Source organism: Orcinus orca, chromosome 19, assembly GCF_937001465.1.
Source record: "Orcinus orca chromosome 19, mOrcOrc1.1, whole genome shotgun sequence".
Classification (NCBI taxonomy): domain Eukaryota; kingdom Metazoa; phylum Chordata; class Mammalia; order Artiodactyla; family Delphinidae; genus Orcinus; species Orcinus orca.
This window is the reverse complement of record NC_064577.1, coordinates 46,105,859-46,120,153: the sequence shown is the minus strand read 5'-3', so window position 1 is coordinate 46,120,153 and position 14,295 is coordinate 46,105,859. Positions and strand designations below refer to the sequence as shown.

General features: G+C 52.3%; 1 protein-coding gene across 6 annotated transcripts in view; it reads right to left on the bottom strand.

Moving 5' to 3' along the window:
- ABCC3 (ATP binding cassette subfamily C member 3) overlaps nucleotides 1–14,295 on the bottom strand; it is a 43,340-nt gene that overhangs the window by 8,563 nt on the left and 20,482 nt on the right. For all 6 annotated transcript variants that reach the window (XM_004282863.4, XM_033410992.2, XM_049702657.1 and 3 more), the window contains 16 exons: nucleotides 13,356–13,448; nucleotides 12,043–12,246; nucleotides 11,792–11,938; nucleotides 11,288–11,375; nucleotides 10,852–10,918; nucleotides 10,264–10,390; nucleotides 10,006–10,182; nucleotides 6,075–6,242; nucleotides 5,565–5,757; nucleotides 4,501–4,615; nucleotides 4,165–4,312; nucleotides 3,868–4,075; nucleotides 3,264–3,574; nucleotides 1,994–2,193; nucleotides 1,712–1,838; nucleotides 567–668 (listed from right to left, as the gene is read on the bottom strand). In XM_004282863.4, the coding sequence (XP_004282911.2) occupies nucleotides 567–668; nucleotides 1,712–1,838; nucleotides 1,994–2,193; nucleotides 3,264–3,574; nucleotides 3,868–4,075; nucleotides 4,165–4,312; nucleotides 4,501–4,615; nucleotides 5,565–5,757; nucleotides 6,075–6,242; nucleotides 10,006–10,182; nucleotides 10,264–10,390; nucleotides 10,852–10,918; nucleotides 11,288–11,375; nucleotides 11,792–11,938; nucleotides 12,043–12,246; nucleotides 13,356–13,448 (2,475 nt within the window). The remainder of the gene's footprint in view (nucleotides 1–566; nucleotides 669–1,711; nucleotides 1,839–1,993; nucleotides 2,194–3,263; nucleotides 3,575–3,867; nucleotides 4,076–4,164; nucleotides 4,313–4,500; nucleotides 4,616–5,564; nucleotides 5,758–6,074; nucleotides 6,243–10,005; nucleotides 10,183–10,263; nucleotides 10,391–10,851; nucleotides 10,919–11,287; nucleotides 11,376–11,791; nucleotides 11,939–12,042; nucleotides 12,247–13,355; nucleotides 13,449–14,295) is intronic.

The window sequence follows — 14,295 nt, the reverse complement described above, 5'->3', positions numbered from 1 at the left end:
TTAAGGAAAGAGAATGGTCAAAACAGAACTTTCTGAAAGTGGGAACACACGCTTCTTGGAGAAGCAAAACAGGAACACCCAGCCGTGGTGTGTGGTTATAAAGTTGAAGTAAAATCAATGATTTTCTCCAGCAACGTTTTAGCAGCTGAGCACCGGCATGTTTCAGAAGGTAGACAGATGGGCTCAACTGGGGTGAGGATGACTGAGAGAGAGAAGGGCAAGGGAGTTGAGAGCACTGGCACTGGTGGAGCATAGGATCCAGGCTGGATGAGCTCGTGGACAGAGGGACAGAGGCAGGACATGGGACCGGGGGGTCCCAGGGAGGACAAGATACTGTGACCAAGGAGGGCTTGGAACAACGAGAGCTGTCCTCTCCCACTACATCAGGAACTGCTTGAGGGCAGACCTTGTCTTGCCCTACACCTCCTCACATAGACCTCTGGTTGACACTCAAGAAGGGTTGAATGAATGAATAAATGAGGAGCCACCTGAACAGCTGGCCTGGGGGTGTAGAGATGGTGGGTCTGCAAGCACCCCTCCCTGCCCCAGGCTCATCCCGTACCCACCTCAGTCTCCGTCTTGGAGTACTCTTTGACTCTCTCCACGGCCACAATATTAGACTCCAAGTCTGATATCGTTCGTATCATCCAGTTCAGAGCCAACGTCACCTAGCCAAAGGGACTGGGTCATAAGCGGGGCAATCTCTCCTCCCCCTGAAATGGCTTTGGGAGGAGTTCAGACTCCTTGACTATGCTCCTATCCTATCCCAGCTATGACCCAGGTGGGCCTGGGCAAACCCACAGATGTGCCACCTGGGGCTCAAATCACGACTGTACCTCAGGCAGTGACAATGCAGACTTAACAAAAGGCCACCCAGCCCAGTGTTTCTTAAACTTTAATATGCACAAGAAAGATTTCCCAGGGAATCTTGTGCAAAGGTAGCTTCTAATTCAGTAGGTTTGTGGTGGGATGCGAGATTCTACGTGGCCAAGAAGCTCACAGGTGATGTTGATGCAACTGGTCCTTGGACCACACTTTGTGGATCAAGGAGGCTTGACAGACAGCGCTGAAGCCAGAGCCCCAGGTCTACGGTATCAGAATCTTCAGTTTAAATCTCCAGGTGATTCACATACACATTAAAGTCTGAGAAGACTGACCTGTCTGGACTGTCCTTTGTTTACCAAACGTTCAAGATTTGAGTCACCTGAGGCATTGCAAATGGGATCTGCTTCACAAAAATTCCATCTGCAGTTATTTAATGCTTTGACAATATTGGCTGATATCAGGGTGACCTTCCCAGGCTCCAGTTACCCGCTCCGTGTACTTTCTCTGCAGGCTTGTGAAATGAGTTGTATTCCAGCTCTCCACGTCCCTGCCCCCGGACCCCTGTCAGGGTTGACCTCTAGATCTTATGCAGGCAGGGCAAATTCTATTTGTCTCTTGGGGCCAAGCTCCAAGATAATTTCTCTAACACTCCAAGGTAGAGACCTCCTCTGGGCCTTCCTCCACTAAGGTCTGTGCACCCCACAGTACCATCCCCTGCTGGTGGGAGTGACTCTCCACACTTGACAGGGAGCTCACAGTCCCGTGGAGCAGAACCTGTGGCTGGTCCCCATTTGGGGCAGAGCGAGGTGCTCAGGAGATGCTTGTGAAACCTGTGTGGCCTCTGCCCCAGTGGTGGCCCTGACCCAGGACCCAGACCTCTGCGTACCTGTAGGGCATAGGACACAGACAGGCCCACCAGCCCTGGACTCAGGCTGCTTCTCCCAATCACAGCGAAGAGTGCAGTGAAGAACACGACACAGTTGCCCACGAACTCCACTCGGACCCCCAGCCACCTGTGGGGATTAGGCAAGGAGGAAACGGGGCGGATGCAAGAAGGGGGCTGTTTAGGGGGAAGGAGGGGCTTGGACCCAGAACACCAGGGTCTCTCCCGCAGAGACACTGGTGGAAACTCCTGGGAGGAGCAGGGGCTGAGGGAGCTGCTTCTGACCTGTTGGAGACGATGTAGGGGTAGCAGCTCCTCTGGTTGGTGTCCACCTTAGCATCACTGATGGCCTCGAAGTCCTGGCTGCGGCCGTAGGCCCGGATGACGCTGGAGCCGGTCACCGTCTCCAAAAAGTGGGAGTAGATGGGTGAGCGGCTGACAGACTCCAGCCGCTTCAGCTGCCGTGACGTAGCCACATAGAGGCGCTGACAGAGGATGGAGAGAGAGCTTGGAGTCAGGACCGTGGGGCCCCAACTCGGTCCAGCACATCCTCTGGACCCATGTGAGCCGCCTCCCCGTCAGTTCCACTGCCCCATAAGACCTTGTTCCCTTCCTCCCGCTCCGCTCAGAAGAACCCAAGCCTTGGGGGCCTGATACGGCTCCACGAACTCATCGCACCCTTCCCCTCTGGTCAGCTCTGCTCACTCTTCCAGGCCACTTTGTCCACGAAGCCTTTCCCGATTGCCTCTCAGCTCCTGACCCCCTCACCTCTGCGGGGACCTAGATTATCGCACTGACTCTGCTTTGCCTCCTGTCAGTGACGATGCCTGTCTCCACTGAGGGGCCCTAGCAGTGTGTTCACACAATCAAAATTTTGCAAAATTTGCAAAAATAAGATAATTTTGTATTCTTTTTCTTAAAAAGCCTCTCCCCGCCCCACCCCCCCGTTGTTTAAACTTCAGCCCCACAAAAACACAGTTCTGCCTCCACCTTCCATCTTCTACCCTGTGGGCCCCAAGATGGCCAGGGCCATGTAGGATTTGCATCTGAGAGTCCCCCGTCCCAGCACAGAGCACAGTCTTCACACACAGGCCTAAGCTTCTGGCCACCTGTGGATTACCTTCATGGACTGATTAATTAATGGCAGGATAAGGGCTCAGCAACACAAATGCCTTTTATAGGTAGCTGTATCTGAATGTCATCAACTCATCCATGTTAAAAACATGTACGTAAGTTTAGATATATCTAAAAAGAAGGGAAGGATAATGTGTCTCAAACTGTTGACAATATTTAGCCAGCAGGAAGGAGTTCTAGGGCCAGTCACAATTTACAAGGATTTCATTTTATCTTATCAACAACTCTGTGAGGTAGGCTCTATGATTCTATTTTACATGGGAGGAAAATGAGTTTCAAAGAGGTATTTACTGAACCAAATCCAGCTGTGAAGCTGCGGGGCCTGACCTCCCTACATCCCACCACTGGTGGCCCCCGGGAGAGCCCCGGCCACGCAACGGCCATGCCCCCCAAAAGCCACGCCCACCCACTCAGGGCACACCTGCACCAAGAGGTAGAGGACAGCCAAAGGCAGGATGACCACAGCGAAGAGTGGCGTGCTGGCCACGATGACCACGAGGGTGGAGATGGAGTTGTAGAAGGAATTCAGCAGCATGAGGATGGTGGGAGCCAGAACCTCGTCGATGATGTAGACGTCCTTGGAGAAGCGGTTGAGGATGCGGCCTGAGGGCGTCGTATCGAAGAAGGACTGTGGCGAGCGCATCTTGTTGTGCAGCAGTGCCTGGTGAAGCAAGCGCGCAGCCTGGACGCCTCCCACCGCCATCATGATGGCCGACAGCATCACCAGGAGCCCTGGTGGAGGAGGAGAGGGGCGCTCGTTCACCTGGGCCAGGTGGCAGGCAGGCAGGGGCAGGTTCCGAGATGCGGGAGAGCCTCGGTGAACTAGGCAGGCTAAGAGGCCCAGCATGGCTAGGATGAGCTAGACGGGGCCAGAGGCAGGTAGACTGCTAGGGTGGGTTAGGGAGTCCCTGGGGCTGCGACAGTGGAGAGAGATTCAGAGGCAAGGGCGTGGTTTGGGGGACCCAGCAGCCCAGAGATGAGGAAGGGGCCACCGTAGCCCCTTCTAGGTATCTCTGCAGGCTCACCTTGCAGAATTCCCAAGGCGGCGTAGACGCCCAGCCTCTGGGAGGTGTTGTTCTGCTGGCCGTTCACCACAGCCTCACCGGTCCAGGCACTGAGCCAAACGTTGGCCCCAATGGCAGCCGCACTTTGACCCCCGTGCAGCAGACAGATGGCCAGCATGGCACAGAGCCCCACGGCCCTGGCGTAATCCCAGAACACACTCAGCTTCACCTGCATGGCCACAGCGGTTGCACAGAGGACTCCGGTGAGCCCCAGGACTGCTAGGGGCCTGCCCACCCTCTCCATCCCAAGCTACTCACAGTGCCCATCTCCACCTTCTCCTCCTGGGTCAGCACATGGCTCGCCTTTGCCTCTGTTGCCTGCACTACCTTTTCTGCCGCACCCAGGCGCCTCCTGGGCACAGGCCGACCCTGGCCCTCTCTTTCCAGGGACATGGCACTCAGCTGTCTGCGGAGGCAACTGGTCAGGCCCAGGGAGGAGGCCTCCAGCACAGCCACAGACAGAGCCCCAGAAGGAGGTTCAGGCTGCAGCCGGAGGCCTGGGGTGTGTCAGGGAGAACGCCCACCTGCGCCCCCCGTCAGGGCTTGGGAGCCCTGGTACCGTCTCCCGGGGGCTGAGAGCTCCCAGGTGCTCACCTCATAAACTGCTTCTGGACCTCGTATGTCACTGGCTCATGAACCGTCAGGTCTGTGTGGTTGCTGAGCGGGTCCTCAGTCAGCAGCACCTCCTCAACCTCTTTGTCCTCCAAGGCTGCAGCGGGGAGGCAGAAAGGAGAGCTTGGCTAGCTCACCCCGCAGGCCCCTGGTATGCCCCGCCCCACTCCAATGAAGAGGCCTGAATGGACAAGCCAGAGGCGAGGTGAGAGGTGAGCAAGAATAACAATAAAAATAAACGACGAATTTCGTGTTGGAAAGAAAAAGGGTGGCAAGAAAGACTTAGGTCAGACAGGAAGAAAAGCGTCCCATCAGGGACTACGTAGAAGGGGGTTCAAATATAAGGGTCAGGAGCTTGGGCTCTAGAGTCAGACCGGCTGAGCTAAAATCCCACTTCCTCACCGCATGGGTTTAGGCAGGCATGAAAATGGGGATAATAATAGTACCTACTTCATTGTGTCCTTGTGAGGATTAAAGGAAAGAATGTGTGTCAAGAGCTTGCAAGGGGCATAGCCCTTAGTAAATGCTCGAGACATGTTAGCTGCATATCCGGAAGTAGGAGAGAAAGCCCAGGAGAAGGTCTGTGAGCCAGCCGGGAGCCTGGGGCTGGGGAGCCAGGACTGGACAACAAAGGGGTCTCAATATGCTCCGCGAGGACAGGGATTTTTCTGTTTGTTCATTGCTGTCTCAGCGCCTGGAATAGTGCCTGGACATAGTAATTGCTCAATAAATATTTGTTGATAAATAAATGACTTTTCCAAGCATTTGCACATTTACTAAACAGTTCATCTGTGAAACAGTTTTGCCGTACAAGCTGGGCCTGGGCCCTTAGGCCCTTTTGACACATGAAGGCAGATGAGGAGGAAGGGCTTGAATCCATCCACTTCACTTTCCCTGCTGGTGATGTCTGACATCACGCAGATGGTCCAAGTTCCCCAGAACCTCCCTTGTGAAACACTGGGCCTGTCCACAGACACTCAGAGGCTCCAGGACAGGGGAGATGCTGGGAGGGCAGGGGAATACGGAGGGCCAAGAATGGCAGATACCGGTCCTGCTGTCGGCCTCCTGGTGCTTCTTGCCCTCATCGGGTGCATGGTTGTGGAGAAAGCTGGCGAAGGAGCCGTTGCGCTGCAGCAGGGCCGCGTAAGTGCCGACCTCAGACACCTGCCCGTCAGCTAGCACTATGACAAAGTCCGTCTGGGGCAGGAAGCTGATGCCATGCGTCACTAGCACCCGTGTCTGGGGAGAAGGCAGCAGGCTATCACTCCCACTGCCCTCAGCACACACCCCTGGCACGGAGCGAGTGTGAGGTGCTGTGTGCCGGCAGCATGAGCAGATACATCAGGGACTCACCCCGTGCTCACCGCAGCTGCCTCAGTGCCTGAGGGGCACCGTCCCCCACCCCCGCCCCAGGTTTCCCCCACTGCCCAGCCCATGCTCCTGTTCCTCAGGCCCTCCATACCTCCAGGTCTCACCCGAACCCCTTGGCCTCCCACCAGTCTTCTCCTGTGGCCCTAGACCTCACCTTAGCCAGCTTAGCCTCTGGGAGGACTCACCTTTCCTGCCAGCACACCTTCTGGCCCAATGACTTGGTCAAAGATATGTTTGGCCACGTGGGAGTCCACGGCTGACAACGGGTCATCCAGCAAAAAAATGTCAGCATCACTGTAAACAGCTCGGGCCAGACTGACCCGCTGACGCTGGCCCCCAGACAGGTTAATGCCCTGGATGGGTTGGAGGAGGGAGGTGAGAGGTGTGTATTGGGTAGAAGGGAGTCAGGCCATCACAAGGGGGACAAGGGCTCTGTCTATTGTCATTCAAAAAGGCAGACCTCTAAATTCACATTTCATATGCCTGGTCCTGTACCTGGGAAGCTCTAAGGCCATGGAGGAAGGGGTGGTGGCTCTCAGAGTCCTCCCAGGGCAGGTGAGGACATCGTGCTCCCGCCCAACTGGTTTCCCTGCCTTCCACCTTCATACTCTGGGAGGCTGGAAATCCCCAGGAGGTCCTTAACAGAACTTTCAGTCTCCCATCAACCATACGGTTCACAGATGACTTTCATAACAATTATCCCATTTGGTCCTCTTGTCAGTCTTTCCAGGAAGGTATCATTAGCCCCACTTTCTAGATGAAGAAACTAGAGCTCAAGACGTTAATGACTTTGTCCAGGGTCCCAAACTATTAAGGGCAAAAGCAAGGATGGAAACCCAGCATCCACCCCAGAATTCAGAGGGGAGGTAAGTTCACTCCTTAAACCCATTATGCAGAAACTGAGGCACACAGCAGCAGGGCTGGGCCTAGAGGGCAGACCCCAGAAGTATAGCCTGCTTTCCTACCACCAGCTTTCCTCATTCCCTCTGGAACAGGCCCAGCTCTTTGGGGGTACCCTGAGAAACTGACCCCTGGGTAGAACAAATGTGGGTTGGGAGCTGGAGCTGCTGAGAAGCAAGGGGTGGACATGGAAGCTGTAGTGACTGAGACGCGTGAACGTGCCTGCATTCAACCAACCAGTCTTTCTCCAGTGCTACTATGTTCTGGGCACTAAATCAGACTTGTGTGTGCGAGGTCAGTGTGGGTCCAGGAGAGATGGGAAGGTGGAGTTGTATCGTAGATCAGGAGGTCTACTCTGGGTTCCTATAATCTCGGACTCCTACTTAAAAATTTCCCATCCCGACTGCCAGGCTCAGGCCCCCATTTCCCCAGGGCACCACGAGAGCCCCCTCACTGGTTCCTTTGCCTTTGGGCCCCTCCACACTGCAGCCAGGGCAGCTTTTCAAAACGCAATTCCTGTCCCTGCTTAAAACTCTTCACTGACAAGTTGAACGTCAAGGTAAAAAATGATGGTAATGGATTATAACACATTGAATCAAATAAGAATCCATGAGCCCACGTTGATATAAAAAAATTAATGAATAAGTAATAAGTCAACTAATAACTATAGAAGGAATGGAGTTAGAAAATCAACATTTGGCCAACATCATAGTAAACACTGACTCAGGCAAAAATCATCAATGAAAGTTATAAAATGAAATCATCAGTAGACAATACCACCTCAATCAAGAGATCAAAGTTAACATTGTCAGTAACGCATGAACTGACATCGTGTGCCTCCTGATACGACGCACCAAGAAGGACACAACGTTACTTCTTTGGCTTTTCCCAAAAAAAATATATTCCGAATCTAATCGTGTTCAGATGGAGAAACATTCTGCAAAATAACTGGCCTGTACTCTTCAAAAGTGTTGATGTTCTAAAAGACAAAGACTGAGGAATTATCCAGATTGATTGAGAATAAAGAGATATGACAACTAAATGGAACTCATGATCCTGGATTGAACCCTAGACCAGGAAAGAAAATAGCTAAAAAAGACATTACTGGGACAAATGATGACATTTCAAATGTCAGACAATCAATTAGATAATAATACTGTATTAATGATAAATTTCTTGATTTTGATAACTCAACTATAGTTATGTAAGAGGATGTCTTTGCTTTGAGACACTGAAATCTTTAGTATATAAAAAAAGAGGTGAAGCTATAAAACTCAGAGGAAAACACAAGGGAAAAGTTTCATGACATTGGACTTGGCAATGATTTTTTTGGATAAGACACTAAAAGCACAAGCAACAAAAGTAAAAATAGAAAAATTGGATCACATTAAAATTGAAAACTTCTGTGCATCAAAGGACACAATCAGCAGAGTGAAAAGACAACCTTCAGAAGAGGAGAAAATATTTGCAACTCATATATCTGATAGGGGGTTAATATCTAGTATGTATAAAGAACTCCTACAACTCAACAACAAAAAACCAAACAACTTCAATAAAATCTGGGCAAAGGACTTGAACAGACACTTCTCCAGAGAAGATATACAAACTACCGATAGACACGTGAAAAGATGCTCAACATTACTAATCACTGGGAAATGCAAATCAAAACCTCAGTGAGATACCACCTCACATCCATTAGGACGACTACTACCAAAAAACAAAGACAAAAAACCAAACAACCACCCCAGAAAACAACAAGTGCTGTCCAGAATGTGTAGAAGTTGGAGACCTTGTGTACTGTGGGTGGGAATGTTAAATGGTGCAGCCATTATGGAAAATAGTATGGCAGTTCCTCAAAAAAAAAAAAATAGAATTATGATTTAGCAATTCCACTTCTGGGTACGTACTAAAAAGAATTGAAAGTAGGGTCTTGAAAAGATCTTTGCACACCCGTGTCCATAGCAGCTTTACTCACAATAGCTGAAAGGCGGAAGCAACCCAAGTATCTATTGATGGATGAATGGATAAGTAAAAGTTGCTGTTTAATGGGTAGAGTTTTAGTTTTGCAAGATAAAGAGAGGTCTGGAGATTGCCTGTACAACAATGTGAGTGTATTTAACACTACTGACCTATATACTTAAAAGGATTTCTAAGGTAAAGATTTATGTTATGTATATTTTGCGACTGTTAAAAATTAATAAATTAATTAAAAAATAAAAACTTCCACTGATGTCCCATGGTTTTTAGGGTAAAGGCCAAAACCTTAATCAAAGTCTTCAAGGCTCTACCTTACCCTGTTTCTGCCACACCCCTTCTAACCTCCAGTCACACCAAATTGCACAGAAATGCCAGTCCACCCACCATCCCTCGGCTTTCAAAGGCTTTCCATCACTTGGTAAAAGCCACAGTTCTTACAGTGGTCTCCAAGGCCCAATGTGACCTGGCTGCCTGGACACCTCACTGACCTCATCTCCTCCTCATCCCTGCTCATTCCACTCCATCCACATTGTTCTTCTTGCTGGTTCTTAAATGCCCCAATCACACTCCTGCCTCAGGGCCTTTGCACTTACTGCTCTCTCTGCCTCAAATGTCTCAGACAGGGCTTCATGTTCGAAGATACGGACCACTCCCTCACTTTGTTCAAGTCTCCGATTCTCAGTGAGGTTTTCCCAAAGCACACTAACAATACAACCCTGCACATACTCCTATATCCCTTCCCTGTTTCATTCTTTCCCCTTAGCGTTTATCTAATATTATATATTTTACTGATTCATCTTGCTATCATCTCTTTCCCCCAGTAGAATGTAAGCTATATGAAGGCAGAGATTTTAGTCTGGTGTATTTACTACTGTATAATATTGCCTGGCATAAAGTAGGTAGGTAATAAAATCTGATGAATGATGAGAGCTTCTTCCTTAGCTATTAAGATTCAGCTCAAAAGTGATGCTTTTCCTTATGCAGACCACCCCGTTACTGCCTTCCCGTACCCTGCACAGGCCTTCAGCCTGGCCCTCAGGACATTCTACAGCACCTACCTGTTTACAAGTCAGTTTCCCCCAGTAATAGCTCTGTTTCACCAGTGCCTAGCACACAGCTAGGCATGATACTACATGAATGTGTGAATGAATGAATGAATGAATGCATATCTGGACCTGGGCTGGATTGAGGTGGGCAGCTATATGTGCTAACTCCCCAGAGGATGGAAGAGGAGCCTACCTTCTCTCCGATCTCTGTCTTGCTCCCACCAGGCAGCACCTCCAGGTCAGCTAGCAGGGCACAGGCCTCCAGAGCCTGTTGGTACCGCTTGGGGTCCAGGGCTTGGCCAAACAGCACGTTTTCCTGAAGAGTGCAATTCTGTATCCAAGCCTGCTGGGGCACGTAGGCCACGGAGCCCTGGCCAAAGGAGAAGGTTACCTCGGGGTTTGCCCAAGGCCTGGCCAAGCTTCCCTTCCCAGGAGTCCCTGCCCCTCTCACCTTCATATACACCTTGCCTTCCAGCTTCTCCATCTCTCCCAGCAGGGCAGACAACAGGGAGGACTTACCACAACCCACAGGCCCCACCACAGCCACTAGTGCCCCTTTTGGCACCTGGATATCTAGGCTGGGGGCAAGAAGACAAGTAGCCCAGTCAGAGGAGGAATCAGGGTTGTTTTTTGTTCGTTTGTTTGTTTGTTTTGCGGTACTCGGGCCTCTCACTGTTGTGGCCTCTCCCGTTGCGGAGCACAGGCTCCGGGCGCGCAGGCTCAGCGGCCATGGCTCACGGGCCCAGCCTCCGCAGCATGTGGGATCCTCCCGGACCGGGGCACGAACCCGCGTCCCCTGCATCGGCAGGCAGACTCCCAACCACTGCGCCACCAGGGAAGCCCTGGAATCAGGGTTTTGGTCCCCCACCTTCCACCTGGAGACCCAAGCCCTCCTCCCTTTCAGACACCACCCTGGCAAGCTGAGGCTCTTCCTGCTTCTCAGGCCAAAGACTGAAGCGTGAGAGTGGGGTTGGGTTCCGCTACTGATCTGACCTTTGGCTCACTTTAGGCAGCTGAGGAGGGAAGGGGAAGCTGGTACCTGTGCAGGGTGGGTGGTAGGTTCTGGGACCAGGTGAAGGTGCCATTGTGTATGGTGACAGTATAGCCTGGGAGGACAGAGGTGTACAGCGTCAGGGGGCCCAGGGCAAGGCGAGGAGGATCCCTGGGTGGGGAGAGGTGTGGGAAGCCCTAGGGGGAGGGCAGGGAATCTTGTGGGGGGGAGGGAGGGGAGACAGGAAGTCCTGGGGAGGAGCAGGGGGAGCCCTAGGGAAAGAAGGTGGTGGGGGAGGCCTGGAGAGGGACGACGAGAGGAGAGAAAAGAGCCAGAAGAGGAAGAAGGCGGGCACAGAGTGAGAGCAGATACGAAAAGAGGATGAAGAAAAGGGGGTCACAGGAGAAAAGTTAAAAGCTTGGAACAGAGAATTTTCTGGAGCAGTGGCTGGGGCAAGGGCAACCCAGATAGAGGCTGTCTGGACCTGGGGTGATGGTCTTTCTTTCCACACACTGGGAGTCAAGTTCATCTTGGCTCAGGAAATGCTGGATCCGTTTCAGAGACACACTGGTCTGCATGCAGAAGGGTGCGGGTCAGCCCGGGGAGCTGTGCTCTTCCTGTACCATCTCCTCTTACCCTTGCTGGCCCCCAACTTCCTGGGTGAGGCTGGGCCCCCTGAGGGCCCAGAGGCTGGTGCTAGGGCCCCTCCCATGACTGAGTCTTGGCTGGCTCCCACAGCCAAAGAAAGGGTCCAGGCTGGTAACAGGAGGCTGTCTCCAGAACTTGGGTTTCCAAGGACCTTACCTGATGTCCTCTGACTCCAAATGGCCCCTGACTCTAATGACCTCATTCAACTGGGAACAATTCTTCATAATGCCAAATGGCCCTCCCCCGATTCCAGTAACTCTCCCTGATTATCCCCTGACCCTAAGTGACCCCATCAACCTGCCCACACTCCAGCAGAACCCCCGGCCCTATCCAGCATTACCTGGGCCAAGTTGCTGATTAACTGGGGCAGCATGTTGAGGGGAATTTTTAAGATGTTGAACAGGGACACGGACACAAAGGCCTTCTCAGCATCCAGCACGTTGTTCTTGTCCACGGACACGTACATCCCGAGGGTGGTCAGGGTCACCTGGGCAGGGGTGGGGATGGGTGTCAGGGTGGCGTCTGCAGGGTCCAGGGGCCCAGGCCGGCCAGGCAGGAGGCGGGACGCCAGCCCAGGCAGGGGCGCCTCACCAGGAAGGGGGTGCAGATCCAGATGAAAGTGGACGTGGCATGGAGGTAGGCAGCCTGGCGCATCAGCCGGAGCTCCTCCTGCCGGATGTCCTCCACCTGCTTCAGGAAGCTGGGCTCCCAGGCATACAGCTTCAGCACCTTGATGCCGCCCAGGATCTCGCTCATCAGCCTGATGCGTGAGTCCTTGAGTTTCATTTGCTCTACCTACGGAGAGTGTGGAAAGTGCACACCCCGAGCCCCTCCCCAGACCTCCACCCACAGGGGCTCACACCTTCCCTGCACTCACACACACGGCAGCCGGACTGCTCACCGTTCCTCCCCGCCTGCCTGTGCTGCACCCCAGCCTGGAATGCCCGGCCCGACCTACCCTCTTCTCTGCTGGATCAAAATCCAGCTCCAGTCTCAGTGCCCCATCACTGACCCTCACAGGCAGCACCCGCTGCCCCTTCTCTGGGTTTCTAAGGCACGTTCTCACAGGGGACCCTGTGCATGTATGTTGCCTCAACTCGATGTGAGCCTAAGGGAATAGATCCCTTATTCCTCTTTGTTCTCCAGTCCCTATAACCCAGGGTGCAGCACGCCAAATCAATCTATTCATTCACCCCAACTTATTGAGTGCCTATTATGTGCCAGGCCATGTGTTAGATGTAGGGCAGATAATGAAGAACAACTCAAGGCCCTGGCCATCGTGAAGCTGACAGTCTGATGGGCGAGGTAGACAGGAAGCAAACAACCACCTGAATAAATGCTTACTAAATTATTACGCATACTCCGATGGGAGTTACAGGATTCTGGGAGAGAATAATGGGGTAGGGACTGGGAAATCAGAGTTTATGCTGGGAGGTGAAGGAAGGGAGGGAACTGGGCAAGGAAGGAAGGGTGAAGCACATTCCAGGGAACAGTACGTATGGTAGCCCAGAGGTATTCAGAGCTTGTTGATTTGGAGAAAAGAAAGGCCATACCGGATGAAACTTGGCCATATCCCAGGGGGTGAGGGATTGAAAGGTGAGCAGGGGCCTGGTGGGTGGCGGTAGGGAATTTGCCATTTATCCTATGTACAGTGGGAAGCTAGGGAAGACATCAGGAAATGTTTGCAAATAAATAATGAGCCTTGGTTCCTCAGCTGCAAAATGAGAATGTTTCTAAAACCCTCTCAGGGTTGGGGGCTAGAATAAGCTAAGGTTTGTGAAAGTGGCTTGGAGCCGTCTGTACTCGGTGAGCAAGGTAGTTGGTAAAGCCCAGGTTAGTGACTGCTCTCCGCCAGGTACCTGGCCAAGGCTCCAGGCAGGAGCAGCGCAGTTGCTAGCACCCACCTGGAACGCACGCATTTTCACAGCCACGGCTCCATTGAGCGGAATCAGCAAGACCATGAGAGCGACTCCAGCCAGGACAGAGGGACCCAGGTTCTGAGGAGGCACAATAGATAGACTAGACAGACAGACAGAGTATATAGAGAGAACCCAACAGGCAAAGGCCTATTGACCTGAAATGCAGGGAAGGGCAAGAAGCAAAAGATGGTGGTCAGCCAAACAGATGGACAGCAAAAAGCAGACACACAGATAAAGCCAAAATGACGAAAACATTTGCAAAAACAGCCAGCCGTCAGATAACGACAAGAGATAGGGACAAACAGGCAGACATAGAAGGGTGTCCAGACACACAGGAAGGCAAATACAGGCAGGCAATGACAGTCAGAGTCACACCCACCTTGCCTCCAAGTCCCTCTTCCCTCCCCTGGGTTCTGTGAGAAGGATTATCACACAGGCCAGAAAGACACCAGCATCCTCACAGTCCCGTCCCCCACCCCTCTGCTGACCCAGAATAACCCTCTCTTGTCCCATCTGAAGGAAGGAGAAGGTCAGAGGAAGGGGGCAGAGATCAGGGTTCAAGAGTCACCTGCCAGGACTTCCCTGGTGGCGCAGTGGTTAAGAATCCGCCTGCCAGTGCAGGGGACACGGGTTCGAGCCCTGGTCCAGGAAGATTCCCACACGCCGCAGAGCAGCTAAGCTCATGAGCCACAACTACTGAGCCTGCACCCTAGAGCCTGAAAGCCACAACTACTGAGTCCGTGAGCCACAACTACTGAAGCCCGTGCTCTGCAACAAGAGAAGCCACCGCAATGAGAAGCCCGTGCACCGCAAGGAAGAGTAGCACCCGCTTGCCGCAACTAGAGAAAAGCCCGTGCACAGCAACAAAGACCCAACACAGCCAAAAAATAAATAATAAACTTATTAAAAAAACAAAAAGAAGAGT